This window comes from Rhinatrema bivittatum, chromosome 3, assembly GCF_901001135.1.
Source record: "Rhinatrema bivittatum chromosome 3, aRhiBiv1.1, whole genome shotgun sequence".
Lineage (NCBI taxonomy): Eukaryota > Metazoa > Chordata > Amphibia > Gymnophiona > Rhinatrematidae > Rhinatrema > Rhinatrema bivittatum.
This window is the reverse complement of record NC_042617.1, coordinates 369,537,526-369,564,983: the sequence shown is the minus strand read 5'-3', so window position 1 is coordinate 369,564,983 and position 27,458 is coordinate 369,537,526. Positions and strand designations below refer to the sequence as shown.

The following is a 27,458-nucleotide window of genomic DNA, read 5'->3' as shown; positions in this document are numbered from 1 at the left end:
TTCTCTACCTTTTCTAGGTTTTTTTTTCTGTAATCTGGAGATGGCCAACATCTGGTGTGAGCCCAGCTGCACCCAGTGCTCTTGTTCCTGTTTCACTTGTTCTACTCACCTCTGTTCAGGGGCTGCTCACTAATCTAGAACTGCCCTGAAGCCTTTCCCAAGATCCTCAAGTGAATAAATTTAAATTTACAATGAATGCTACTTCACAGAATGACATTACTCTCTATGCATACAGGATGACAAATTGTACATTCATGTATTTAGACTTGGATGTCACCATACTTGTTTCCTTTTACTCTTCAAATTTTACTACAATGAGATGCTAATGGATTCACAATAATTGTCTGATATCCATAGCAAGAGATGACAGGTATTGGTGCATCGACTTGCCCTCCCCTCAGTACCCTCAAATATTTCTGTCTAGAGATGCTACTGGCTATGTGAACCCCCTGATAACAGAATAATAAGGAAAAGAATACAGAATGCTACAGCAGAGATTTCCGAAAAGACTGAAACAAAGAGTATATATATTCTTCAATTTTCAGTTGTCTGGTGCAGACTAATGTGTGTAAAATGCAAAGTAACCGGCATTCTGTTTCAGTTTTTTTTTTTAAATTTTTAATTTTGCACTTTTCAAAATTTGATACATCCAAACTTATTTAACATAAATACAGGAGTAAGAATTTTCAAACATAATTGTTTTTCCTAAACATAATTTCTAATCCTCGAAATTACAAAAACATAAATTCTTTCCTCCATGTTACCAAACTAGGAGGGAGTGCCAGAGCAATCAGTTACAATATAAAAAGAGAGGATCTATACTTTATAAGGAGAGAGAATACAGAGTTCCTTTCAATACTACAACTATTGATTAGATGTTACTTCAGGCTCAGCCCCTTGGTTCCTTCGATTCTCAAGGTGTTCAGCTAATTGTTCAGGCTCATAGTATATAAATTTTTCACCTTCTGCTTTCAATACACATTTACAAGGAAACCTGACATTAACTTGGAACCCAAAAGTTCTTGCTTGATTAGCAAGAACTAGAAATTTCTTACGTCTCACCTGTGTCTCTGGTGAGACATCAGGGTAAACCCACACTTTTTGACCCAGATACTGTTTCAGTTTTTAATTGCAGAATAACAGACTGATTTGAAAGACGAGAAGCTAAAACTAGCCCATCAGAATGTAGGATTCACATCTATCCTTTCATGGCTGGACTCGATTCATTTATAATTTGCCTAAGGATGCTATCTGCCTAAACTTGCATTTGTATTTTTTCCCAGTTTGACAATTGAAACTTCACTAGTATTCAAGAGGAACTCAAATTCATTTTCAATAGCTGGCATCAATTTTTGCATTAAATCCAGACATTACTTTTTGAGCCTAGGCTTTTGGATAAAAATGTAAAAAAGATGAGTCACATCATGGTCTAGGAGACTTAAAAAAAAAAAAAACCCAACTGCTTTCCCCAACAGCATTCTTGGTTATTGGCCTGTCCAAACTTGAAAAAAAGTCAATTTCCAGGCCTCTATTTTTCATTTTCCTAACATCCTGAAACAAGTTTGAGCTCAGACCCAGCATTTCCTCTTAGGGCAAGTCAAATCCTAACCAGTTCCAAAGAAACAAGAACACACATATATATCTAGGACTAATGTATGAGCATTGAACTGTCACTTCTAAATTCTGAACTATCCAATTTTCCCAGAGCTTCGAGTGTTATTACCAGTGTGAATGCTGTGAAAACTGGCAAGGCATATGCTCTTTATGTATTAAGGTGGTAAAATTAGGCAAAACATAGGGTAATGAATACTGTGGTTGGATTTTTTTCTTGTTCCCCAACCTGCTTCGTCTTGATCTTCATTCTCAACTTATCCAATTTATCTCCAATACTATTTATTTCATTTTTTTTCTCAGCTTCTTTTTCTTACAAAAGTGAAGAACTGCTGCAAATATCTCTGACTCAAGCAAATAGGATTCAGGCATGCCAGAGCAAATTGTAGCTCTTTGGCTACAGCAAGACATCATCCAAGTTGTTGTATTCCACCAGAGAAATTTTGATAATGGAAGAATCCACTAAAAGATATTATCTAATCGGCTTAATTGGGAAGCCGAAAAGTAAGTGCTGACCTATAATCGTCATTCTCTGATTAGAACAGAACAATAAGCCAAACTCATGGGTCATGTGAACAGCATAAAGTGCATCCATCAGGAGGAGAATGTTTACAGAATTTTCTAAGATAGCTTCTGAGCATATGTAGTTAGCTTCCTGGATTCTGCCAAACCTGCTTCTCAGCTGTTTCCTCTCAGAATAACCAACAGTGAAACAATTCCGAAGAGCAGTAAAATAATTCCCATAAGATGAGGCAGATGAGTAATGCGACTCATTTATCATCAGAGAATGAAAATTACAGATAAGCAATTATACTTTCCATGATGACAAGCAGAAAAATAAGCTACACTTGTGGGTTTTCTTCAAATAAAAATGGTAAGACAAGATAGTAAATGGCAAAGGATAAAAAAAAAAAATACCATATGCTTTTGTGAAAGGAGAAATTTCCCTTTTTTCTTTTTCATGTCTCAAGGGAACCATAACACATGGAAGAGGAAGACCATTGTGGAAACATACAAAATTATGCCCTAGGAAGGCAAAGGATTTGGTTTGTCTCTACAGATAAAAACTAGAAACTCGATGGGACTTCACATTAGGAAACAGTGTGCCCCAAGTTACAGTTTTGCAAATCTCTTCTAAACACGTACACTTTAAATTGTCAGACAATGCAGGCACTGCATTGACGAGCCTTTCTGAGGTCAAACTTTCCAGCACTTAACACTGAGAGATGGAATCTGCTATCCAATTAGAGATTATATATTTTTTCAGCAGCAGGACCAGCATGTTGGTGTCAAAAGTAACAAAAGGAAGGATGGATTCTGAAAGTACCCCAGATAGATTGTGACAGCTCTTTTAAAGTCCAGTCTATGACCTGCAGTTTTCCCTTATGTGCATGTGGGTAAGGGAAGAACGTTGAAAAGATGATTAAGGTAGAAATCTGATATCACCTTAGTCAGGAAATTAGGATGAGTACCAATCTGTTCTGGTGAAATTTGGTATAAGGCAGATAAGTCACAAAAACATGGAGCTCATGGACTTTGTGGGCTGAAATGATTGCCACTAGAAAAGCAACCTTCCAGGTCAGGAACTTGAGCTCTCAAGAGTCAAGAGGCTCAAATAAGGCTTTCATCAGCTGGGTAAAAACCATGCTGATGTTCCATGACACAGCAGCAAGCTTGAGATGAAACTTTAAGTGAAAAGTCTGATAATTCTAGAATGAACAGAATTTGAGTTCCTTTCCACTAATACACACTAATTGCATGCAGTATACTCTGAATTAATCGATTCTCAGACCTGTTTTGAAAGATAGAAAACGTAATCATGCATTTTTCTGTACAGAGCATGAAAATGAATCTAGGTATATGCATTCTCATGATTTAAATCAGTGTTTCCCAACCAGTGTACCATGGTACGCTGGTGTGCCTTCAGACTTGATCAGGTGTCCACAGAAAAGTCACAACTGCCCAATGGATACTCTGATCCAAGTCAGCCCCTGGGCTCTGCTTTCTGCATCTCACAACATGAGACACCAGTGGTGAAACTCTTCTGAGAACATGTTTAATCATGTATGTCACTTCCTAACTACAGCATGATCCCTGGAATATGGTAATAATAGACAGCATGCAGGGCCTGCTTTGAGTGGCATACACATTGCACATACATTGGACATAGCTCCTCCTGAGCTTCGTTCTTTGAGTCTTTCCAGCCTCTCTTATCCCTAGGCTCAGCTAGATGGGGAGAACATACACTGAGCACTGGATGTGATTTACTTTCAATGTTGGGAGCAGTAGCATTGGGGGAGCTCTGGCAGCCACATGTGGCAGCCAAGGCAACTAACCAAGCCAGATATCTACATCACACTGAATTTTTCCTTCTCCTGCACTTGTATATAGAGGAAACTGGTCCATTATGATGAGTTCATGTGTGTCTTTGCCCCCTCTCTCCTTTTATCCACTTTGTCCGAGGTGTAGCGAGGGTCTCCAGCAAACGGGAGCCGATTTTTACTTATTTATTAAAATCATATATTCTTCAACTCCCCTGCACAAAACATTCAGTGTTTTCGCCCCTGCAAGGCCCCCCCTTCCCTCCCCCATCATTCACCAGCGCATCACCACATAGCACTATTGCACGGGGTCTCTTCTCTGGGGAGGGATGGGAACCCTACCAGAACATCACCACAGGATGCCATCATACAGGGCCAGTGCTAACTTTTCTGCAGCCCTGTGCAAACAATTACTGGACTGGCCTCTCCTCATTCTATTTTTTTTTCTTTTTACATTCAATTTGTATTCTTTTACTAATTAGGGTCAGTGCAAGGGTTATTAGGCTCTCTAAGTGAATCTTACAGCTTTGTGCCCAGCCTTACGCGACCATGGCCTTCTCCAAACACAATTGCAAATTATGCATTTATAATTTTAAAAAAATGGTACATGAAAAACACACTCAAAGTACAGTCTTTTGAAGTAAAATTATCACAACAGCATGTATATTATATGCACATGCACAGCTGTGGTGTCAACCAGAAAACCCTGCATAAAAGCCAAAAAGACCCATGTTACAAATATGATATTAGGACTATTGTAACGCATGTTGGGTGTAGGCTTGGTCCTCAGAAAGCCATGAGCAAAATAAATTACAATTACAATATAATAAACCTCCAATTACAAAGCAACACTAACCACCAGCATTCAAACAGTTACAACCCTATGAAAAGGTGACCCTTCCAACATTACACCAGGCCCTAAAACACCAATTAGGAAAAAAAACCAAACCAAGCTTCTATAGATCCCTGCATAGAAATTAGCTGAGTACTTAACCTCAATCACACATGCAGAATACAGACAGACCCTCACCAAATACAGACTAAAGTGACCATAAATTAGTAATACAAACATGCAGACAATAACTGAACTGTAAACCATAACCTGGCCTGTGCACTGTGTATGCAGTGCAATAATGGAAAAACAGAATCATTACAATTTCCCATAAAACATCAAACAATAAAATCAGGAAATATAAATCATCAATAGAAGTAAAACCATACTAATAAAAAGAATATTTCAAAACAGCTGACAAAAAGAATAACATCCAATAATATAACATTCATGTAAGACCAATAACATATTTCAAAAACAGCAGACAAATACACCATCCAATACTTACAACTTAAAAAAAAAAGATAAAACCCCTGCTGTCCATACCTGGGATCTTTTGATTTCCAGGTGCCTTGAGATTGTTCTAGATTAATAGGGAAGAGGAAAGGGATTGTTGCTTACAGACTTTCTCCTCTCTCTCATATATACACATATGCTGAATCACAGAGCATACTCTCTCTCACACACACACACACACACACACACACAGATATGCTCTCACAAACACAGAACCAGACATGCTCTCACACACATATATATGCTTTCACAGACCCACACACACACAATCATGCTCTCACAGACAGATATGCTCTCACACTCACATACACACAGACAGAAAGACACACACACACAGAAAGATATGCTCTCACGAACACAGACATGATCTCACACATACACATTCTCTCTCACACACACACAATTATGCTCATCAGGACACATTCACTTCCTCCCATCAGAAGCAGAAGTCCAGCGGGCACCCTCCTCTTCTTGAGGCTGCAGGAGCTGATGCCACACTGTTTACTGTGTCTATAGGAGTGGAGGAGCAGAACGCCATTGCTCCTCCTGTGCTACAACACTGTGAAGGCCCAGGGACGACGCTTCCTCTTCCTGCTACGATGTGGAGGACACTCTGTTCTTTCCTCTAGTCATGACTGCATGGCCTCTCCTTTTTCCTGCACGTGCAGACCCATTTCCTTTTCTGGGCTGCGCGGGCAGGAAGGAGAGACCATGCTGTCACTGCTTCCAGACTAGTGGCACTCTAGGCCAATGATTCTCAATCTTTCCCATTGTGACACACCTAACGGACAATGCTCACATGTGTGACACATTGCTCATTACAATCTAGACCTAGTATTACTTTCATTGTTAAGAATGACTCAAGGGAAAGATAAGTACTCTCTCTGAACAGAAATTACATAATACCAAACCTTCCATACCAGAACAGCACTAACTTCCAGCACTCAAACAGTAACCACCTTACCTAAGAAAAGGCAAAACTGAAAATTTTACACCAGGCCTTAAAACACCTATTAGGAAAATGGAACAAGGCAGGCTGCTATAGAGCCTTAGACAGAATCTACATGCCAGCAGAATACCTCACCTCAGTCACGTGCAAATCCTCACCTAATAAAGAATAAAGAGACCATAGAGCATAAATAGAAACATGCAGACAAAAATTGAACTGGAAAACGCAACAAGCCAGAGTCTCTGTATGTAGTGCAACAAAGAAAAAAGAGAGATATCACCAGTTCTCATAAGTCAAATCAAGAAATATAAAATCAATAGCAGTAAAACATACTAATAAAAAGAACAGATTATTTCAAAACAGCTAATAAATGGAAAATCCAATAAGTAAAAACTCATATAAAAAATTTCCAAACACCAATAAAATAAAAATTTCAAAACAGCAGACACAAAGACCCAATAATTAAAAATAATAAGGATAAAAAAATGCTTTGCTCTCCATACCTGGAAATGTTTGACCCTGAGATGTTGTGAATTAACAGGAGTGTGTGTGTGTGTGTGTGTGTGTGTGTGGGGGGGGGGGGGGTTGCTTGCAACTTTCTTCTCTCTCTGTCACACAGGCTCTCAATCACACACATATATACATGCTTTCTCATTTACATAGGCTCTCAGTCACACAAATACACATATGCTCTATCTTACTTACATAGGCTCTCAATCATGCATTTACACAAATGCTCTCTGTCTTTCTCACTTACACACATGGACTTTCAATCACACAATTACATACATGCTGTTGTCAGATTTACGATCCAAAGAAAAAAATAACTTCCCAGCCTAATCGCAGCTGTGGGAGGACTTGGCTGTTAAACATCATCACCAAGCAACTTTTAATTTCTATTTCACAGAGGAGAAAAAAATGATATGCAACACTTCATCTTTCATTATGTTTATTAGAAATAAAGTTCTTCTTGGCTACCAGTTGCTCTATTCATCCGATCTGCCCCTTAGCCCCTGGGGCTCATCTCTAATATCTTTCATTAACATGGCTTGTAACCAATCAATGTTTCATTCCCTGATGACAAGCATTCTTACATCACATCATTATTCTTATTGTCACATAATTGGTCAAATCACAGCCCTAATTTAGGGTCTGCTGCCAATCATTTATTGTCCCATTGTAACCAAGACCAAATAATGAAACACCCATTTTTCATACATACTAGGTATCATCACATATATCATGCTAGGTATCAGTTGCAAAGTCTGATGTAACATTGCACAAACCATCCTTCAAGTCAGTACGTAGCCTGCTCCATATTTTGACCACAGGGTGTCCAAACAAAATCTAACAGTACATTCACTTCTTGAGATAACAGCAACTCAGAACACAATATGCTTGCTAAGCTCTACAAAATTTGTTTCTTTTTTTATGTATCCACTGTGCTTTCCATATAGCCAATCCATCAAATTTAGAGACCTTTAAGAACCCAGAAAAAGATATTTTTTTCTCAAATTCCACACTGTCTCTCTTTCTCTCACTTATACCCACAGGCTCTCAATCACAGACACACAGGCTTTCTCTTACCCACATACATGCTGTGTCTTTCTCACACAAAAGATCTCAATCACACAGACACACACACACACAGGTTTTCAATCACACAATTACAAACATACACTCTCTCACACATAGGCTCTCAAGCACAGTTACACACAGGCTCTCAATCACTCACTTATATACCTGCTGTCTCTCATACACACATTTGCTCTCTCACTCACTCTCTCCCCCCACTGAAGAAATGGCAGCAGCAGAAGCCTCCTCCTCTTCCAACCCTTGTGGTCTCAAGAAACAAGTCCCATTAGCTGTGAAGGCTCATGTTGCTTTTCGTTTGGTTCTGGGCCATGCTGACCTTCTCCTTCGGACCGATGCTACATGCACTTGGTCTCTTCTTCCCACGTGCGCAGCTGCTGCACAGGACTTCCTCTTCTAGGCCACGAGGGTGGGAAAAAGAGATCATGCTGCTAGTTTTGCTGAGCGATTGTATCATCTAGCTCTCCTGCTGCATTCTGCCCAGGAAGAGGAAGAGTGTACATCTCGCTGAGGCCAGCAGGGAACCAGGAAGTGTAGAGACACATTAGATAAGAACTACTGCTCTAGGTGGCTGTGGGCCTCCTCTTCTGCTGCCGGGCAGGATGTGCTCCCCTGGGGCCATGGGCCTCCCCCTCTTCTGCTACCAAGAGGGATTAGCTCCACCGGCAGCTGCAGATCTCCTCCTCTTCTGCTACTGGGAGGGATTGGCTCCCCCGGAAGTCACGGGCCTCCTGCCGCTGGATGGGATGGGTTTCCCTGGCAGCCATAGTCCTCATCTTCTGCTGGGCTCCCCTAATGGCTGCCGGCCCCTTTCTTGCCTAGGCGGGATGGGTCTCCTGTCCCCGGGTGCCCCCTACAGCCTGGCCCCCCCCCCCCTCACTATGCCATTGCGCTTTGAAGTACCGAAAAGCAGAATATAAATACATTGTTTTTGCTGTTTTAAAATTTGACCAAGAGACTGTTGAGACGAAATGTTTCCCATAGCTCTTCTTTTAATTATATGATTCCTCTCCATTTCCACAATGCCATCCTGTGCAGGCTGGTGTGCCACACATTTTTATTAATGTTGGTGTACCTTGGGCTTGAATAGGTTGAGAAACACTGATTTAAATCCACATGCCTTCCTAGTAGACTACTATTTGGAAGTCAGAAGGACTTCCTACACAAGCCAAAGCTACTAATCCTTACTTTCTTGGTATGAAGGCTGTAAAAACTAGATACTAAACTTTGAGATAGAGTGATGAGCTTTGGTTCTGACTCATCAACGCCCTGCCCTGAGAAAAGGCTCTTAGATGCCATAAAGAAGAAACCAGATAGTACCTAATTTCTGTCCCTGACAATATGTTTCTCTTCTGTCAATGTTTGTGCTATCTGAAATCCTTTAAATTTCATGTCAGGGGACTGCAGAGGAGAGAGTCAACTTGCTGACCTGCTGGAGGAGCCCTGAGCTGCCGGGAAGTGCCTTTTCTTCTTTGCCCTGCGGTGGTTCCTATCCCTGGCTATTCCGGGCGTCCTGATGTTATCAACCCAGGATGCCAGGAGGGGCCTATTTCTTCTGACTTGCAGGGGTGTGCAGTTCGGGACTGCAAGAGAGAGAGTTGACTTGTTGACCCACTGGAGGAGCCCTGAGCTGCCGGGAAGTACTTTTTCTTCTTTGTCCTGCGGTGGTTCCCATCCCTGGCTGTCCCGGGCAACCTGACGACATCAACTCGGGACGCCAGCAGGGACCTATTTCTTCAGACCTGCAGCAGTGCTGCTGCCACTGGCACACCACCAAAACCGCGTGCGCCAAAGGGGTGCACAGCTTTCTCGAGCTTTCATACACTATCCCGCTGCTCTTTTTAGAACATCTTCGCAAGTAAGCCCCTCCTTCTTTGGATATTTTTCATGTTTTACTTTCCATTCTTTAGTTTTATGGGGAAGAACAGAAAAGGAACTGTTTGTTTGCCCCCTCCAAATCCTGCACTTCCTTCTTCTATGTCTCAATTGACCATTGATGGGTTTATGCAGCTGTTGAGCTCCAGTAATCCTTCAGGGCTGCCTTAACTTGGCATGGGGTCCCTTGCCATTTCTTCTGGAAACGTCATCTCCCTCAGCCCTGACCTCCACTTACCACCTGTCCTGGACTCTGTGCTATCATCTGGTTCTCAGGAGATCTCGACAGTGTTTGGGTGCTTCGAAGGTTTCTCCTGTGGTGGGGGAACCTGTTTTGATGGCCTTTCAGGTATCTGCTGCAATCACTAATGATTTTTTCGTAACACTAGTTCTTGTTACTTAACCATCACCTAACCTCCCTGACAGACTTGCACAAATTACCATGGAGACACTTTGAACTGCTATTAAGGGATTGGAACAATCCTTAGGGTCTAAATTTGAAAATATGACTGCAGTTGTTGGGCGAATTCAAACTCAGGTTATGGGGCATGATCTAGTTATAAAGGGAAATACAGAACGTATTTCTCATATGGAGAAACAGTGTGAACCATTGGGCAAATGTGATGAGGTTTTGATTAAAGGTTGGGAATTTATTCAATGAAGATTAGAAGCTTTAGAAAACAATTCCAGTAAATTAAATTTGAGAATACTTAATTTCCCTAAATCGGTTAATATTTCCCCAATTGAATTGCTTAGGAAATTTTAAGTTGAGGTTCTTAAAGTACCTCAGGATTCAATTCCACTCATTACTAAAGCTTTCTATATATATATCCTCTAGACAGACTGCTTCTTCATCTGGCAGTCCTCCTGTACAATCTAACGTAATAGATAATTTAACAGCTATGCTCCAAGATTCCCAGATTGAAATTCAAGGTTCTGCTACTTTATTTGTTGTATATGTTCTAGAACTTGATAGAATATAGACTATTAAAATGCTTTTTCATGCTTCTGATAAAAGTTTTCTTGGCCAGCAGCTAGCACTATTTCCTGATGTTGCTAAAGTGCTCAGCTGAGCAGGAAAGCTTTTTTGCTTAAATATCCACAGGTGGTTGATACTGGTGCATCATTTATTCTTCAATTTCCTTGTAAGTGTATTGTTAAATTAGGTACATTTAAGTATCTTTTCTTTAATCCCAATCAGTTAGAAGGTTTTTTGCAGAACAGAGAAAGACCCTTGTCTATACCCTCTTAGATTAGCATTCCTATATTGTGTCTATGATACAGCGGACTATATTTATTAATTGGGAACTCTCTTTTTTCTTATTATCTTCATTTGTTAAATTATAGTCCCCATTCAGATGACAACTTTGTTTAAAATTTTATTTTTTCTTTTGTAATTTGTTTCCTCGCTAATGGTTATTCAATATTTTATAAATGTCAGTTTTGACTTAAATTGTAAAAAATTACTGAAAATAAAGAATTAAAAAAAAGGTTTATGTCAGCTCCCACCCTAAGCCTTCTCACATAGGTGGAATCTTGCTGATTCCTGTCTGCATCCAGCTTTATTTTGTCTATGTTATGTCCTTGGAGCATGTAAGTCCTTTTTTCTTCCTACCTTAGCTTCCCTTAACCTTACTACATTGTTCCTTGGCTTTCTCTTTGTACTGAAGAGTTAAAGTAGTTAAGGGCCTGTCCATCTGTGTGATATTAAGTTGGTTCTGAGCCTTTTTGTTTTTGATCTGAAAGTTTCCTCATGCTTCGTCTAGCCCCAGTTGCAAGCTCACTTGCAACTGGGGCTAGACCATATGCACGCATCTGTCCAGGAATGTTTTCTCCTATTTTACATTTTTTCCCAACTCAGCCAAGCTCAATTATTGAAGTGATAGTTCTTGGCTGGGGAGGCAGTGGGGGTTGGTGGTGGGAACATGCACCAGGATGCCTTCCAGAACCCTTCCAGAATGAAGGACCTTAAATCTGACCACTGGGTATCATCTCTGCATGATGACTGGGTCTCTCTTCACCCCCTTTGAATGGTATGAATGCTACCATCAGGGCATTCCTCAGCCCCATCTGGTTCAGGGAGCAGAAGAGCAGCCCAGGCCCTGTGCTTAGCAATGTGCAGCACTGCTACTGAGATAGACCTCTCTGAGCTTTTTTACTAGGTTTTGAGAGTAGTTTTGGCTTGGACAACTAGGCATGGCATGTCTCTTGCTGGGCCACAACTGCAGTTGATGAGATTGGGTGGAGAATTCACATCAAAGATGATATGGTTTTCTCTCAGGCCCTTGTAGTACTCAAAATGACATCATCTGAGCACCTCTTGAAATTGCTGACCTTCTTCTCAGTCACTTTGGAGTGGAAAATAATCAAGCAAAGTCAAAAGCTGAAATATTTTCTTCAAGGAAACATGGTTAGAAGAAGAACAAAAATGAATGGGCCACAGTTCATTGGAGACAAGGCTCCAAATTTGGTTTCAAGCTGACAAGAAACACCAGAGAAAAATAAGGAAACTTAAATATAACCCAAAATTGAAAAGCTTAAGTAGTGCATTATGGGGGATGGGGGAGGGGGGGGCAGAACTGAGGAGAGTGACTAAATTACATATAGAAAATGCCTAGAAAAACATGAAAAAGGCAAAAAATGGCAGCTGCTGCAATCTAGTGCGTGTCCTCTGCTCCACCAGATTAGGAAAAAAACTAATCTATATAAATAAAAATGTTAAATAGTTTGTACCTCGTCGCTAATCTCGCCAACCGCTTAACCGAATGCGTTCAAATTTGCACACAACATTCACTTCCCATACGGGAAGGATCTTATACACTTACATTACATATAGGTCACACCTGTGACAGGTAATACAAGTTTAAAAATTGCTTACACAAAACAGCGACATCTGGTGGCCGTCAGCGCAAGCGCAACCTCTTACACCTTTCACACACACTCACACACCACACCCCACCCCCACCCAGGGCTATTGTCTTTCATTCACCCTCCCTCATAACACACAGAAATCTACACTCATCACACCACACACCCCCACCCACACGCCTGCCAATGTCACTTACTTCACCCACCCTCCCAAAACACGGATTCCTGGCTGCTACATTGGGAAGCCACGCATTTCACACACCCTCCGAATTTAAATTAAAGTACCCTCTTCCACCCACCCACACACTGCACTCCGATCACACACTACACCTGAAACGTCCGTGCTTCTCCGCCGGCACCACAGGAACGGTCCAGGTCACATCGCATTCAGTAGGGCCGTCGGATGCCAGCAAGCAAAATGGCGCAGGCGGACCTTGTCCTTACTATGTTATACGGAGACAACAACGACGTCGGTACACCATGTGACACAGTAAGGGAAAGAGCCCGTCGGTGCCATATCCTCAGCGGACATTTGCCCTTACTAGGTCAGGAATCCTGACGCACCACTTTCACCGGTGAAGTTTTGCGACATGGCAGCCGGCGGAACAAACCCTAGCACACACCCTCGCCACCGGCTGGCAGTTTACACAGGTAGCCGGGGAGGAGCACTGTGGGGGACCGTTCTTATTTTCTGCCACGCGTTTTTCAAAAGGGGGGGGGGCACTCATTCTCCACATCTCCCGAGAGGGGGGCTGTAGCGTGGGTTGCTCTATTTCGCCAGTTTGGGGGGGGGGGGGCAGGAAGGTGTGCTTGCATATTTAAACTATTCTTGCTGGTGCTGTTCATTTGGGGTAAAAAAAAAAACAACCCACACTAACTGTAACCTTTACTGCTCTGTTCTGTTTTTTCAACTTAACCAGGCTCAGCCACAGCAACGCGTGGCAGGGTTCAGCTAGTGAGCAATAAAATCCAGTGACACATAGGAATCTACACATGGATGCTCAAACTTTTTTTAGAAAGTGTTTTCCTGATTAACAAACAACATGACTCATGAGTGACTCACTGCTCCTGTTGGTCACCAGGGAAAAAAAGGAAAAAAATAATTTTTGTCAAATTGTATTTTTACCCCTAACGATAAAGGAAGTCATGAGCAGCTGTTCAAATTAATAAATGCTCAAAATAGTACAGTATAATGATTTTAAAGACTAGAGGTTGGAAATGAAGAATAGGATGCATGGGGATGACCTGCATGGACCGGCAGTTAATACCCGTTATTCCTCTTATCTCTGATCCGAAAGTGACTCCGGTAGAGCCTCCAGCAGCATGGTGTTCTCAGGACCCGGGACAGAACTTCCTGTAACTCTGATCTTCCTTTTATAGGTCCCCTAGCTGGGACTTCTTGTGGTACTGGCTGATGACAACACATCCCTTATCAGTATAAAAGAAAGTCCTTTGCAACCAGCCAGTGCCTCAGCAAGAAGTCTTCTGGTGTCCTTGTGCTCCAATGTGTGGTGTTTTCTGTGTCTTGTTGTGCCTTGCACCTTGTTTCTTGTCTCCCTCATTGCTTTGTCTTTATTCCCAGTGCCCTGTTCCTTGCCTTGTTTGCACCCTAGTGCTTGTTGCCTCCTTCTGGTCCTCTGCCTCCCTGTACCCTTTGGCTTGACTCCCTGGTTCTGACTCTAGCTTGGATCTAGTCTTTGATGTCTGCTGCCTGCCCTGATCTTTGGCCTGGACTCTGTCTATTCTAGTCTGCTGCCTGGATCTGACCCCCTTAATTGGGTCTGACCATACTCGCTAGCTGCCTGATCCTGACCACGATGTGTCTTGGATTCTTGTCTTTTCTCTGTCATAGGGCCCTGCCTAAGTCCTGCCAGCCACCAGAACCCAAAGGCTCAACCCAAGCAGAAGGCGGCTTGTATAGGTAAAGCTTCATTCTGGCCCGTTATCAAGTCTGTTTGCCAGCTGTCAGTGTAGGTCTCGTGGGTGCACCCACAAGGCTGCTTCAACTACATTGCAGCATCATGGGCTCAGGCCAATTCTTACAGAACCCTTAACAGAAGGCACAGGGATTACTACCTTTAACCATTTAGCCTTGATGCTTTTGATGCAATTGCAACTTCGCTCTCTGCTTCAATGGCGGAAGGTGGGGGGAAAAGGGATTGGATTCAGATGACAGCCAATGCTGGGCCCTGACTTTTATGATCTAAAGTACTGATATATAGATATTAGGAAAAAAGAACAGGACTGCTTCTATGGCCAAATCCAAAAGCAAAGCATGTTCAAGAAGCATTGTCTGAATTATCAGGACGTTTTCTCACCCAGTAAAAAATGTTGCTAGCAGTAATTTTGTTAAGATTTTGACAATTGCTTGGTTTGTATTTTTAATATTACCATCCTTAACATAAAGCTTGGGGTAACCAGCAAAGAGCAGCAGTTATTACCTTTAAAATGAGGCTTGGGGGTAAACTGCACAGAGCAGTAGTTACTACCATAAGAAATTTGCTGGGCAGAATGGATAGACCATTTGGTCTTTTTCTGCCATCACTACTATGTTACTATGATTTGCTTCATGCAGAAGTTCAAGTAAATAAGAATTTGTCAATTAGTTGGATTATATTTGCAACCATTGCAAAGCATATAGATTTGATTCCATTCATGCAGAGTCTAGATATTTGTCCTGGGCTTGTAAATTGGAGACCTGTAATTTTGAGGCTGTCCCTCATGGTCACCAAGACCGAGAACAGAATTGTAATACTTATTCCAAACCAATTTAACAGAAATTTGTTGGAACTGGTCTCACATTCTGACATGCTATTTCTTTTTCATGGAACTGTGATATAGACTTAGGTTTAAAATGTCTCCAGTTAAAGAAAAGCCAGCCTGCTCTCCATTGCTGCTTATTAAAGTATAGTTTGTCATTTACCACCAAAAGAACAAGAAAAGTTATTAGGACCTTACATGATCACAATGCCAACTAATAATTTTCCTGGTTGGTCAAATTTCAGACACTAATACAACAAAGTGGCTTTATCTCATGCAATAACTTGTTTCAAGAAGGTTGATTACAAGGAATTTTTGTTTAGTTGCCCTCTTATTTGGCTTCTTTATAATTACAAGCTGAAGAGAGGGTTAGTTTCATATAGCTGCAACTATTACATTTCAGTACAAACCACACAGAAAACAGTCACTTTTTCTGATGCCTCCTATACTTACTTATACAACTGCTATTGCTGAGAGAAAAGATCTAAATGTAAAAAAACAAAGGAAGAGTGCAATACAACCAAAACTAATTTTGGATATGCTGACATTTTCCAATGCTTATATATTACTCTATGTAGAACAGCAACTTTCATTCAAAATACGACACAATTCACAAATATATGGAGTTCAATTCATGTATCCAGTTATCCTCAACTTATCTGACAAACAATCTACAATATTATCCTCACTATCCAAAAGCTAGGTAAAGTAAGCATAAGGAATCAAACACAAAACCAGTGTTACACTGAACTGAAACCCGGGAATCTGTACTCTCAGTCCTTTATTCTGATCACTAGATACTAGGGATGTGCATTTGTTGCGCCGGTACGCACATACCTCACAAATTTATAGAACATGGGGAAAACGGATGGTATGCGCGTAACTCGTTAAACATATGCGCACACTATACGTTTTACACATGGACTATAGATCCGTGAGATCTGTGCATACCGTTGCAACAAATGAAACAAATGGAGCAACAAATGCAATTCCCTACTAGATACATTTGGGGAACAATATCCTTAACAAATTACTTCTGAAAACTTACTAAAAATGAACTTCAGAGTATCCACTGGATTTGATTTACTCCCATCTCTAGCTGCCCTGTGGATTTAGTAACAGAGTATATCATTTTCTCTTGGACTGGACCCCATGGAGATAAGACAGCAGTCAGGAAAAGAGAAATGCAGAACTGAAGGATTATTTATTGCCCTGGAGCTATAAAGCAATGCTCGGCAGCACTACAAAATTCAGAAAAGGTGTTTAATATAAATAAGCATAAATACATTTTAGTTAGATTCAGTTATACAGCAAAAACATCAAGGATGTGAAGTAGTTTAGAACAGGGCCTCCCAAAATTATCCTGGTGACCCCATAGCTAGGCAAGTTTTCAGAATACCCACAATGAATACTCAGGAGATAAATGAACATCTAATGGTTTCCAATTTATGCAAATTCATCTCATGTATTGTGGATATTTGGGAAATTCCCACTAGTTGTGGGGCTACCAGGACAGGTTTGGAAAACACTGGCTTAGAATGTATTATTTTTTGTTTACATTTCTTAACCACAGAAATGTTGATCAGTTCAGTTGATCAGTAAGCACAACCAATCATAAAACAATGTCAACAATAGCATTATTGCAAAGTAAAAACATAAAAATAAAATGAAACCAATCATTATGTTTCACGATGCTCAAGTATGCTTCAGTAACTTCCCTGCAACAAAGCAGATTTTCCCTAGTGCAGGCTTATATAGTTCAACCTTCAACCCCTCAGAGTAACACACATAAAGGAAGGATAATTTTCAAACAACTGTGCAAGACAGTATATTCACGCATATGGCCATGCATGTATTTTATAGCCTGTGCACGTATGAAATGGACATATCTCTACTCCACAACATATGGGATTATGTATCCTCACGCGTGAATACACATAGTGCACTGAGAGTATTTCAGTGGACTAACTGCGTATATGATTCCTACCTATTTAAAAAAATATACACGCATTTATTTTACACATAAAAATAAAGTAGGACTTATTTGCATATATATTTTGATTTACACGCGGAAGTCAGTATATTTTAAAACATGCGCATGTAATTGACATTACCAATTTTACCAATTACTCCACCATTTCATCCAGTCCTTCTCTAGGTCATCAAGATCCTCTTGGTTCTTCAGCCTGAACACCCTCAGTTCAGCCAGAGTTCTCACCCAGCCAATAGTACACAATAAACAAGTTTAATATCACGTATACAAAATAATTAGCAGGTGTAAAATTATAAGAGTAAATTGGCAAATCTGCATGCACAAGTATATTTTAAAATAGCAGCTTACACATGTAATTGTTGGCCCCACCCTGGAACACCCAGACAGCCCACTTTTTAAGCATGTATATGTTCATTTGAAAGCAAAAATATGTGTGTATGTTTGATTCTTATAAAAAGAGCATGTACACGAGAAAATGCTACTTATGCATGTAACTCTCTAAAAATTCACTCCTAAGATATTAACCTACTAAATGATAGTAGATACAAAATTAAAATGGCCTGTCCAGTCTGCCCAGTGAGGTGTTTAAGGCTTTAGCTGCCGCTCTGTGCAGGTTGCCATCTCACCTTGTGTTTAGGGCTGTAATTGTGACTTTGTGCAGGTGACCCCACTTACCATGGGTTACCTTCAGTGCTTTAATTCAATTTTCTTGTCACTAGGGATCGTCTGTGCTTACCCTATGCCCTTCTGAATCCCATTACTATTTTTGTCCTCAGCACCTACTCCAGGAGGGCATTCTAGATAAATTACACTCTTTCCATGAAAAAATATTTCCTGGCATTGTTCCTTAGTCTGTCCCCCTGGAGCTTCATATCATGACTCCTGTTATGAACCCTGCCCGCAGAGCTAATCCCCACGAGCAGGCACTCACCTTCCCCCCACGTTGCTGCTTTCATGCCCAACGCGGCTGGACACCGCTGATATCGGGTCTTCCCGCGCGGCCAGAGCCGCAGACTCTCCCCCTCCTTTGCGGCCGGAGGCCGCTCATCCTGTGCTATCTTCACCGTGGCCAGAGCCACGGTCTTCCTGCCTTCTTCGCAGCACGGAGGAGCCGCCGCTGACGTTGCCGTCCTCTTCACAGCCGGAGGCCGCAAGCCCCGGCCTGGATTGGCGGCTGGAGCCACCCTCAGGGCTTCCTGCAGCAGCTAGAGCCACTGCCATCATCGGGGCCTGTTTCCCAGGCCCAGCCCTGCGTCTGCGTGTCGGTGCAGGACCGTTGTCCACGGTCCTGCACAGCTTCCTTCCTGCTTCCTCTAGGCATGCGGCCGCGCCTCTCTTCAGAATTTAAAGGGCCCACGGCCGGATATGCTTTGGGCCCCACCTAGTGACTATTTCCTGTTGTAGCCCTATAAAAGGGCTGGTCTTGCAATTGCTCTTCGCCTTGCATCGGAGTGTCTTCAGTCCTGGAGGCTTCTGCCTGCCAGAGCTCCGTCAGGTCTTCTGTCTTCTTCGTGGAGCTCCTCGTCTCGTCATGCCATGTCTTCATTGCCTGAGGTCCCCGTCCAGGTGTCCTGGTGTTTCATCTCCTGATGTCTCGCTTCCTGGTGTTCTAGCCCTCCTTGGTGTTCGTGCTTGCTCTGGAGCCTTCTGTTCTGCCGGCCGTGGATCTCCGGGTGATGGGTGGCCGTCATGGGAGATGCCGGCAGTGGACTGGTGTCCCGTGCTCTGGGGCGTCTTGTCCTGCCAGCCTTTGTGGAGCTCCAGATGACATCTGGCTCCATCGTCGAAGTTCTGCCTCAGCTGGATTCTTCCCTGCGCTTGTCCTGCTCTCCGCGTGGTCCGTGACCAGCCTCCTCGGGCTGTGTAGGGCGTGCAGTGGGACAGGGTGGTCCGTGACCAGCCCATTGGGTCCGCCCGTGAAGGTGGGCTGAGTAGGGCATCCTGAGATACAGTGCCAATGTCTTCCTGCCCAGCTTCTCATCTCGTCTGGACTTCGTCAAGTCCCTCGTCTTGTCTCTAATGCCGTTGCATCAGCCTTGGTGTCATGTCTTCAACAGCCCTGGTGTCATGTCTTCAACAGTCTTGGTTTCATGTCTTCGCTTCAACCCTCGTCTGTGATGCCGTCGCATCAACCTTGGTGTCATGTCTTCATGTCAAGGCCTCCGTCTGCCCTCATCCTCAGGCCGGCCTGCTGCTCCATGCCGATCCAAGCGGCAGGTCCGAAAGGGCTCGGAACGGTCGGAGGACCGTTCACCTACCAACATCATCATGTTGTTGGCGCTGGGAGCTGGCAGGCCCGGCAGAGGGTAAGACCGTGTCTCTGCCATCCTGGGACATGTCGCCAACCCTCGGTTCGGTCCTGGATCCGTCTGGGGTCGGGCTGAGGCCCAAGGGCACACTAAAACACCCGCTACACAACAGAATGCAAGGCCTTTCGAGGCCACCGTCACAACAACTCCTAGTTCAATAGCTCCTTTCCATGGGAAAAGGTTTGTTTCTTATGCATATTTTATATCTTTCAGATATTTAAAAGTTTTTATCATGCCCCTCCTGTTTCTTCTTTTCTGTACAGCAAGTATATTTAGTTTTTTGTCTCATCTCATAAATCTTTTGGTGCAAACCCTGCATATTTTGGTTGTCTATCTCTGGACGGTTTCTAGCCTCTCTCTAGCCCAGTAAAGGCTATTTGGATAAACCAAGTCTGTACAACTCGTCTATAGTCCCTGTGTTTCTTACACTGATGGGCCCCACGTGGTAAAGACTTTCATAGATGAGGCTCTATTAAGGAAAAGGCTCTGTCCTTTGTTCCAAATAGTCTTACCTACAAAAGAGCTGAAACTTCTACAAGAGCACTTCTTGAGAAGATTGCAAGAGTTGAACAGAGTTATAAAGACTTCGCTTCTCTGCTAAATATTAGGGACTGAGAATGTTCATATCTTTGCATGTTAAAGAGAGTTCCTTAAATCTAGTCCTAAAAGCTATAGGGAGCAAGTGAAGTTTCCTTAGAACAGGAAAAATGTGATCAGTATAAAAACAAATATCCAGAACACTTGCAGTGTTTTTTTGTATCCATAGCAGCTTTTTTAGGGTGTTACAGTAATCCATTCTATAAATTAGTAGAGCTTGGATTATAGATGCAAGATCAGCTGTTTCTAGGCACGGTTTAAGCTATCTAATCAAATGCAAGCTTTCAAAAGATGCCCTAGTTACTGATGCAATCTGAGCCTCCACAGACAACCTGGGGGGTCCTGGATGGCCTGGCTAGAAACAAGGTGTAAATCATCAGTATACACTCTCAATTCATAAACTGGTACCCCTGGTTATCTCATCCAAAACAGCTCCAGTTTACTAGGATTTATAGCAGGGCCAGTCCAGTGATAAGTGCTATGCACTGATCTGCAGAATACCTGAGTTTGATTCCCAGGTCATGCAGGTCAACCAAGACTGGGGATGCCACGGAGACACAGTTCCTGGGATGAGGGAGTCTCAGCAATCCATTCAAGGGTGACACCTAGTGGCCAGACTTGGGGTCAAATTATTCGGTTTTCAGAGGATGCTATAGTTTGTAACTGCTGATTGAGAACCATTTCTGCGATGGTTGAGCTATTGAGAGGAGGATATACACTAAAGGCTCATAGCCCCATATCCCAGCCCTGGATTCAAATGAGCTGGACATATAAAACAGTAGGTGGAAATAGAGGGACCAAACAAATCTGTAGAGTGATAAACACATTACAGAGGATAAAGTGTAATACAGCAAAAAATACAAATACAATATTTATACTGTAAATGATGACAACCCCAAAGAAATCTTTAGCAAAAATCAGGTTTTCTCACTTGTCCTAACACATTGGTGTTTCCCTGTATGTAGCCTGATTATGTACCTGTCAGTCACAGCTTGCATGAATTCTTCCAGGAGGTCATCATAAGGCTGGCCTCTCACTCTTTTATGTCTTAGTCCAATGTACAAAGGATCTTTTAGCAGCTCCTATTGAAAGAAGAAATATAATGTTTAAACTAGTAGGTAAACACGTTACATTTTAATTCAGGGAAAAAATGAAACAATGATACAGTGTTTTGAGTCTTAACCTGAGAAGAGCTAGACAGAGCATATCCATTTATCCATCTGTATACCGAAACTGAGAGCAAGACAAAGAGATTAAAGAAATACTTCATTGTACCCCGCAGGGAATGGAATTTATTTATGCCATTCCTAACTATGGCTTGGGTCAGACATAACTCACAGTTCATGAAGCTAGGCTTCATAGGCGGCAAAGGCTTTGGATCATTGGTGAACATAATTCTATCTTATTTATTAGAGACTATTGGGTACTACAGTGAAAAGATTTTTTTTATCTTTCATTCTTTCTTTTGCTTCAACTGTGAGTGAGGATGGAAACAAGGATTCACAATAAGAAAGAAAAATTGGTTCTTACCTGCTAATTTTTGTTCCTGTAATACCACAGATCAGTCGAGACAAGTGGGTTTTATTCATCCCTACTAGCAGATGGAGGTAGAGAACAAAACTTTGGGCACTGCCACATATACGAGAGTGCCACCTGCAGTCCCTCAGTATTAATCGATACCCAAGCCAAGATAAATAAAATTAGAGGGCGAAAGAGGCTCCTAAAATGGATACCCCATACCATCTGGAAAACCAATTTAGAACAATAAACTGAAATACTTAGCCAACCATGGCAATTCTGCTTTGCCAAACCAAACACAGCAGTAAACTTAGCAGTCTTTCAGATTAGATCCTCAGGGCGGGCCTCTGGACTGATCTGTGGTATTACAGGAACGCAAATTAGCAGGTAAGAACCAACTTTCTTTTCCTGAACACAGCCAGATCAGTCCAGACAAGTGGGATGTACCAAAGCCTTCCTACACTGGGCGGGAACCCGAAAGAGCCGCCGAAGAACACTCTCCCCAAAAGGGGCCATCTCTGGAGCCCACACATTCAAACAGTAATGCTTGGTGAAAGTATGTAAAGAGGACCACACCGCGGCTCTACAGATCTCCTGGGGAGACACTAGCTGACAATCAGCCCAAGACATCGCCTGAGCTCGAGTCGAAAGTGCCCTAAGCCCCACTGGAACTGCTCTGCCTTTGGATACATAAGCCGCAGAAATAGTCTCTTTCAACCAGCGAGACAAAGATTTTGATGCCTTCTCTCCCTTTTTTGCTCCCCTGGACAGGACGAACAAATGATCAGATCGACTGAAAGCGTTAGTGACTTTCAAGTATCGCAATACCACTCGTCTCACATCTAAAAGATGGAGTTCTCGTCCCATCGAGGGATCCCGAGCCCAATCTGGAAACCCAGGCAACTCCACTGTTTGGTTCACATGAAAACCAGACACCACTTTGGGAAGAAACAAAAGTACCGTTCGCAAAGACACTTTGTCTGACAAAATCTGAAGAAATGGATCAAGACAAGAAAACGCCTGTAATTCCAAAATCCTCCTAGCCAAACAGATAGCCACCAAAAAGACCGTCTTTAGAGTTAGGATCTTCAGAGACGTACGACCCAGAGGCACTAGATTGAGGTTCCACTCCGGACAAATGCTATGCAGAGGTGGACGGAGATGCTTGACCCCTAGTAGAAAACGCACCACATCCGGATGGGAAGCCAAAGCCTTCCCCTGTACTCTCCCTTTAAGACAACTTAAGGCTGAAACCTGGACTCAAAGAGAACTATAGGCCAACCCTTTGGATAAGCCCACCTGCAAAAAGGACAAAATATGGGAGACTGAAACCTTAAGAGGGTCCAATCCCTGTTGTCCACACCAGGTCTCAAACACCTTCCAGACTCTGGAATAGGCCAAAGAGGTAGAAGGACGCCGTGCTTGTAGAAGTGTAGCAATCACTGGTTCAGAGTACCCTCTCACATGCAATCGCCTCCTCTCAAAAGCCAGGCCACGAGACAGAAGCGATCCTCCCGATCCGAAAATATAGGATCCTGACGCAGCAGATCCGCCAAGTGGGCCAGGCGTGGAGGGCCATCTACTGCCAGATGCAGCAGATCCATGAACCAAGGACAACGAGGCCACTCCGGAGCCATAATTACCACCGATCCCAGATGGCCTTCTATCTGCCTGCGCACCCTCGCTACAAGCAGCCACGGAGGGAAGACATACAGGAGGACACCGGTCGGCCACGGACATACCAGGGCATCGAGCCCCACTGCCCCCAACTCCCTCAAATGGCTGAAGAACCTCTGAGTCTTGGCGATGAGACTCGTTGCCATGAGATCGAACTGAGGAGACCCCCCACGATCGCAGAGGAGATTCCAGGCTCCCAGAGATAGTTCCCACTCCCCCGGATCCAACTGCTGAGATAATCCGCCTGGACGTAGTCCACATGTGAGGCGGCGATCCCTTTGAGATGGAGCTCTGCCCACTTGAACAACTGTTGAGCTTCCTGCACTACCATGGGACTCTTGGTTCCCCCCTGGCGGTTGATGTAAGACACCGTGGCAATAACTGAGGCTACCTTTGAAACTAATATTACTACTAGATCTATGTTACACGTTTCTTTCGTTTTCGCTTCAGCTATAGCTGCAGTCTTTCGCCTCTACATGCGAAATAGGACAGAACTTTTTCATGGGGAAAAACTTTGGATCTACCCTGACTTCTCAAGAGTTACACAAGCGAGGAGGAGGAAATTTCTTGTGGTAAAACAAGAGGTGGAAAGTAAGGGAGGTAAAATGACCCTAAAATTCCCATGTACATGTGAACTACTGCATCAAAATCAGAAATATATATTTTATGAAATATCACAGTTACGATCCTCTCTCGATACCCATGACCATGAGACTTTAGCTACAGGATCAGAGCCAAAGTAGATATATACTATGTGATCTCCTATTTTCAATAATAGGGGTAATTCCCTTAATTTACCTTTAACCTCTATTAAATGTATCTTCTTGTCCTGGGGATTACCTCTTAAAACACAGATCTGAATTTACGGCATATAGTTATAAATGTATCTGTATTCCAAAATTATTTCTTGTTGTATTTTGAAATGGCATAAATAAAAAAAAAAAAAAAGGATACCGTAGTCGAGTTGTCCAATCGCAGAACAAGAGTAGGATCTCCACCAGAGCCCTGCGTACCGCTTTCATCTCTAATCGATTCATGGACCACAAATGCTCTGCCGTCGACCAGAGACCCTGCGCAGACCTGCCCAGACAAACCGCCCCCCAGCCCCGAAGACTGGCATCCATGGTGACCACCACCCAATCCGGGACCTCGAGAGGCATTCCTTTCTCCAGATTGCTCCGCATCATCCACCAGGCCAGACTGGACCTGGCCGACTCCATCAGAGACACGGACAGAAAGTATTGATGCGATCGAGGATTCCAGTGGGACAGCAACGCTCTCTGCACAGGCCTCAAATGAGCAAATGCCCAAGGCACCAGCTCCAACATGGACACCATCGAGCACAGGACTTGTAAATAATCCCAGACCTTTGGCAGTGGTAGACGAAGTAGACTAACTATCTGCTCCTGAATCTTGCTCACCCTGTCGTCTGTGAGAAACACTCTGCCCCGCTGGGTGTCGAAACGGGCTCCCAAGTACAGAGGGAACGAGAAGGGGCCAGATTACTCTTCTGCACATTGATGATCCAGCCCAGAGATTCCAGGAGTGACCTCACCTGGTCTACGGACCGCACACACTGTTCCAGTGACTTTGCCCGGTTCAGCCAGTCGACCAAGTAAGGGTGCACCAACAAGCCCTCCTGTTGCAGGGCCGCAGCCACTACCACCATCACCTTCATGAAGGTTCGCGGGGTGGTGGCCAGACCGAAGGGAAGAACTTGAAACTGGTAGTGCTGTCCAAGCACAATGAATCTGAGGAACTTCTGGTGTTCCTGACAGATGGGAATATGAAGATAAGCCTCAGTGAGATCCAGGGACGCCAAAAACTCTCCTCTCCGCACCGCCACAATCACGGTACTCAACTTCTCCATCCGAAAATGGGGCACCTTCAAACTCTGGTTGACCTTTTTCAGGTCCAGGATAGGTCGGGAAGTGCCCTCCTTTTTTGGCACCACAAAATAGATTAAATACCTGCCTTGCCCCTGTTTGGACACTGGTACCGGGACTACAGCCTCCAGACTTAACAACCGTTGAAGCGTTTCCTGGACAGCTGCCCACTTGCTTCAGGAAAGACAACGCAACTCCAGGAAGGCCAGCCTTAGAGGATGAGAAAATTCTAAGGCGTAACCTTCACTTATCATGCTCAATACCCACTGGTTGGATGTTATCTTGGTCCACTCCTCGTAAAAACGTGCCAGCCTGCCCCCGATCACCAGAGATGAAGAGTGGACCTGCTGGATCTCATTGGGAGGACTTACTTCCACCCGCTCCCTGGGTGGATCTGCCTCTAGATGTCCTGCCAGCCCGAAAGGACTGCTGTCTATGCAAGGACTGTCTTGGGGCCGAGGCCCCTGAGGATCTTGTCGGACGAAACTGCCTTGACTCCCGAAAATGAGGCAGAGAGGCTTCCGAACCGATTTTTGATCCTCTGGCAGCCTATTTCCTTTCGTCTCTCCTAGAGACTTCATCAGACGATCAAGATCCTCACCAAACAACAGCTTCCCCTGAAAAGGCAAATTACAGAGCTGTGATTTTTACGAAAGATCAGCCGAACAATTTCGTAGCCACAAATGACATCTGGCTGCCACCAGCGACACCATACGGTGAGCCATGGTTCTCACCAGGTCATATAAGGCATCAGCTCCATAGGCAACACCCACCTCCAGGCGAGCCGCCTGGGTCAGGGACAGAGTCCCAGAGGCTGTCTGCTCCTGCGGCTTCTGGATCCAACACAAACAGGACCGCTGCATGAGACTTGCACAGCCCGCCGCTCACAGGCCTAAACCCAGAACCTCAAAGGCTCGCTTGAGGTTCAGTCCCAGTTTCCGATCCTGAATGTCCTTCAGAGCAAAAGCTCCAGCCATTGGGATGGTAGTCTTCTTGGTGACCGCCGAAACCACTACATCCACCTTCGGAACCTTAAGAACATCTAAATGTTCCTGTATCAGCGGATAAAGCTTGGACATGGCCCTGCCAACTCGCAAAACCGAGTTGGGGGGAATCCCACTCCCAGTCAATCAACTTCTGAATTTTCTTCGGAATTGGGTTCTGGATTTTCCCCAAAAGACAGTAAAAACCACAAAAATCACAAAATTGAAAAATAAAAAAATAAATATAAGCAATTCTGTTGTGCACTGCGCAGCAACGCGGCCGGGACAGCGAGGGGGAGGGGCGCACCACGCGGCCGAAACGGAAGAGGGTTCACTGCCTGAAGGAATTCCTGCCGGCGCGCTCAGAAGGCCGCTGGTGCAGCAGAAAACTGCGTGCTCCAAATGGCAGGGCAGCCAAGCTAAAAATGGAGGTATTTGTCCCCAACTGGGGTCCTCCTCTGCTGTCAGTTCCCTCGCTCCGCTCGAGTACCATCAGGTCCACTCCCGACGACTGCCGAGTCTACTGTCTGACAGGCAGTTCAGCCTAAGCTCGAGCCGCCTCTGCCGCAAAGCAGAAACTTTTTTTTTTTTTTTTTTTTTAACTTAAAGCCTTAAAGGCCCATACACCAATAAAACAGTAACAAACTAAGGGTACTTCCCTGAAAGATCCTGGGCTGGCGGAGGGGCTTCGGGACCCACCAAGGGAACCGTACCACTGGCTGTCAGGGGTCCTGGGATTGCGGGCTAAACTGGACAGGGGTATCCAACCTCCCATTCGCCCAGCTCAACCCGAGGGATGGCCCTTCTTCAGGAATTTGCCACCTTGGGGAGAAATTTTTCCTCAAAATATCCAGTCAGGACTGCAGGGTTAGCACCTCTACCATCTGCTGGAAGTAGAGAAATACTGAGGGACTGCAGGTGGCACTCTCGTATATGTGGCAGTTTCCAAAGTTTTGGTGAAAATGATTTTTAAGCTCGGCAAAACTGCTCACCAGAATAAGTAAGTGAACCAACATCACAGACACTTCATAGTCAAACTTGTACTTTAAAAAATTGTACTTAGAATAATTTGAACTTTTTTTGAAGAGCAAAAGTGTTCCTAGTCATGGAGGAATCGGAAAAAATGGACTTTATTGAACTTGCCCGACTCTGGCCGAGTTTCGCTCAAAA

At 43.6% G+C, this 27,458-nt stretch overlaps 1 protein-coding gene across 5 annotated transcripts in view; it reads right to left on the bottom strand.

Moving 5' to 3' along the window:
• The window catches only part of ME1 (malic enzyme 1), an 869,023-nt gene that overhangs the window by 305,743 nt on the left and 535,822 nt on the right, over positions 1-27,458 (bottom strand). For all 5 annotated transcript variants that reach the window (XM_029595519.1, XM_029595520.1, XM_029595518.1 and 2 more), the window contains one exon: positions 21,203-21,306. In XM_029595519.1, the coding sequence (XP_029451379.1) occupies positions 21,203-21,306 (104 nt within the window). The remainder of the gene's footprint in view (positions 1-21,202; positions 21,307-27,458) is intronic.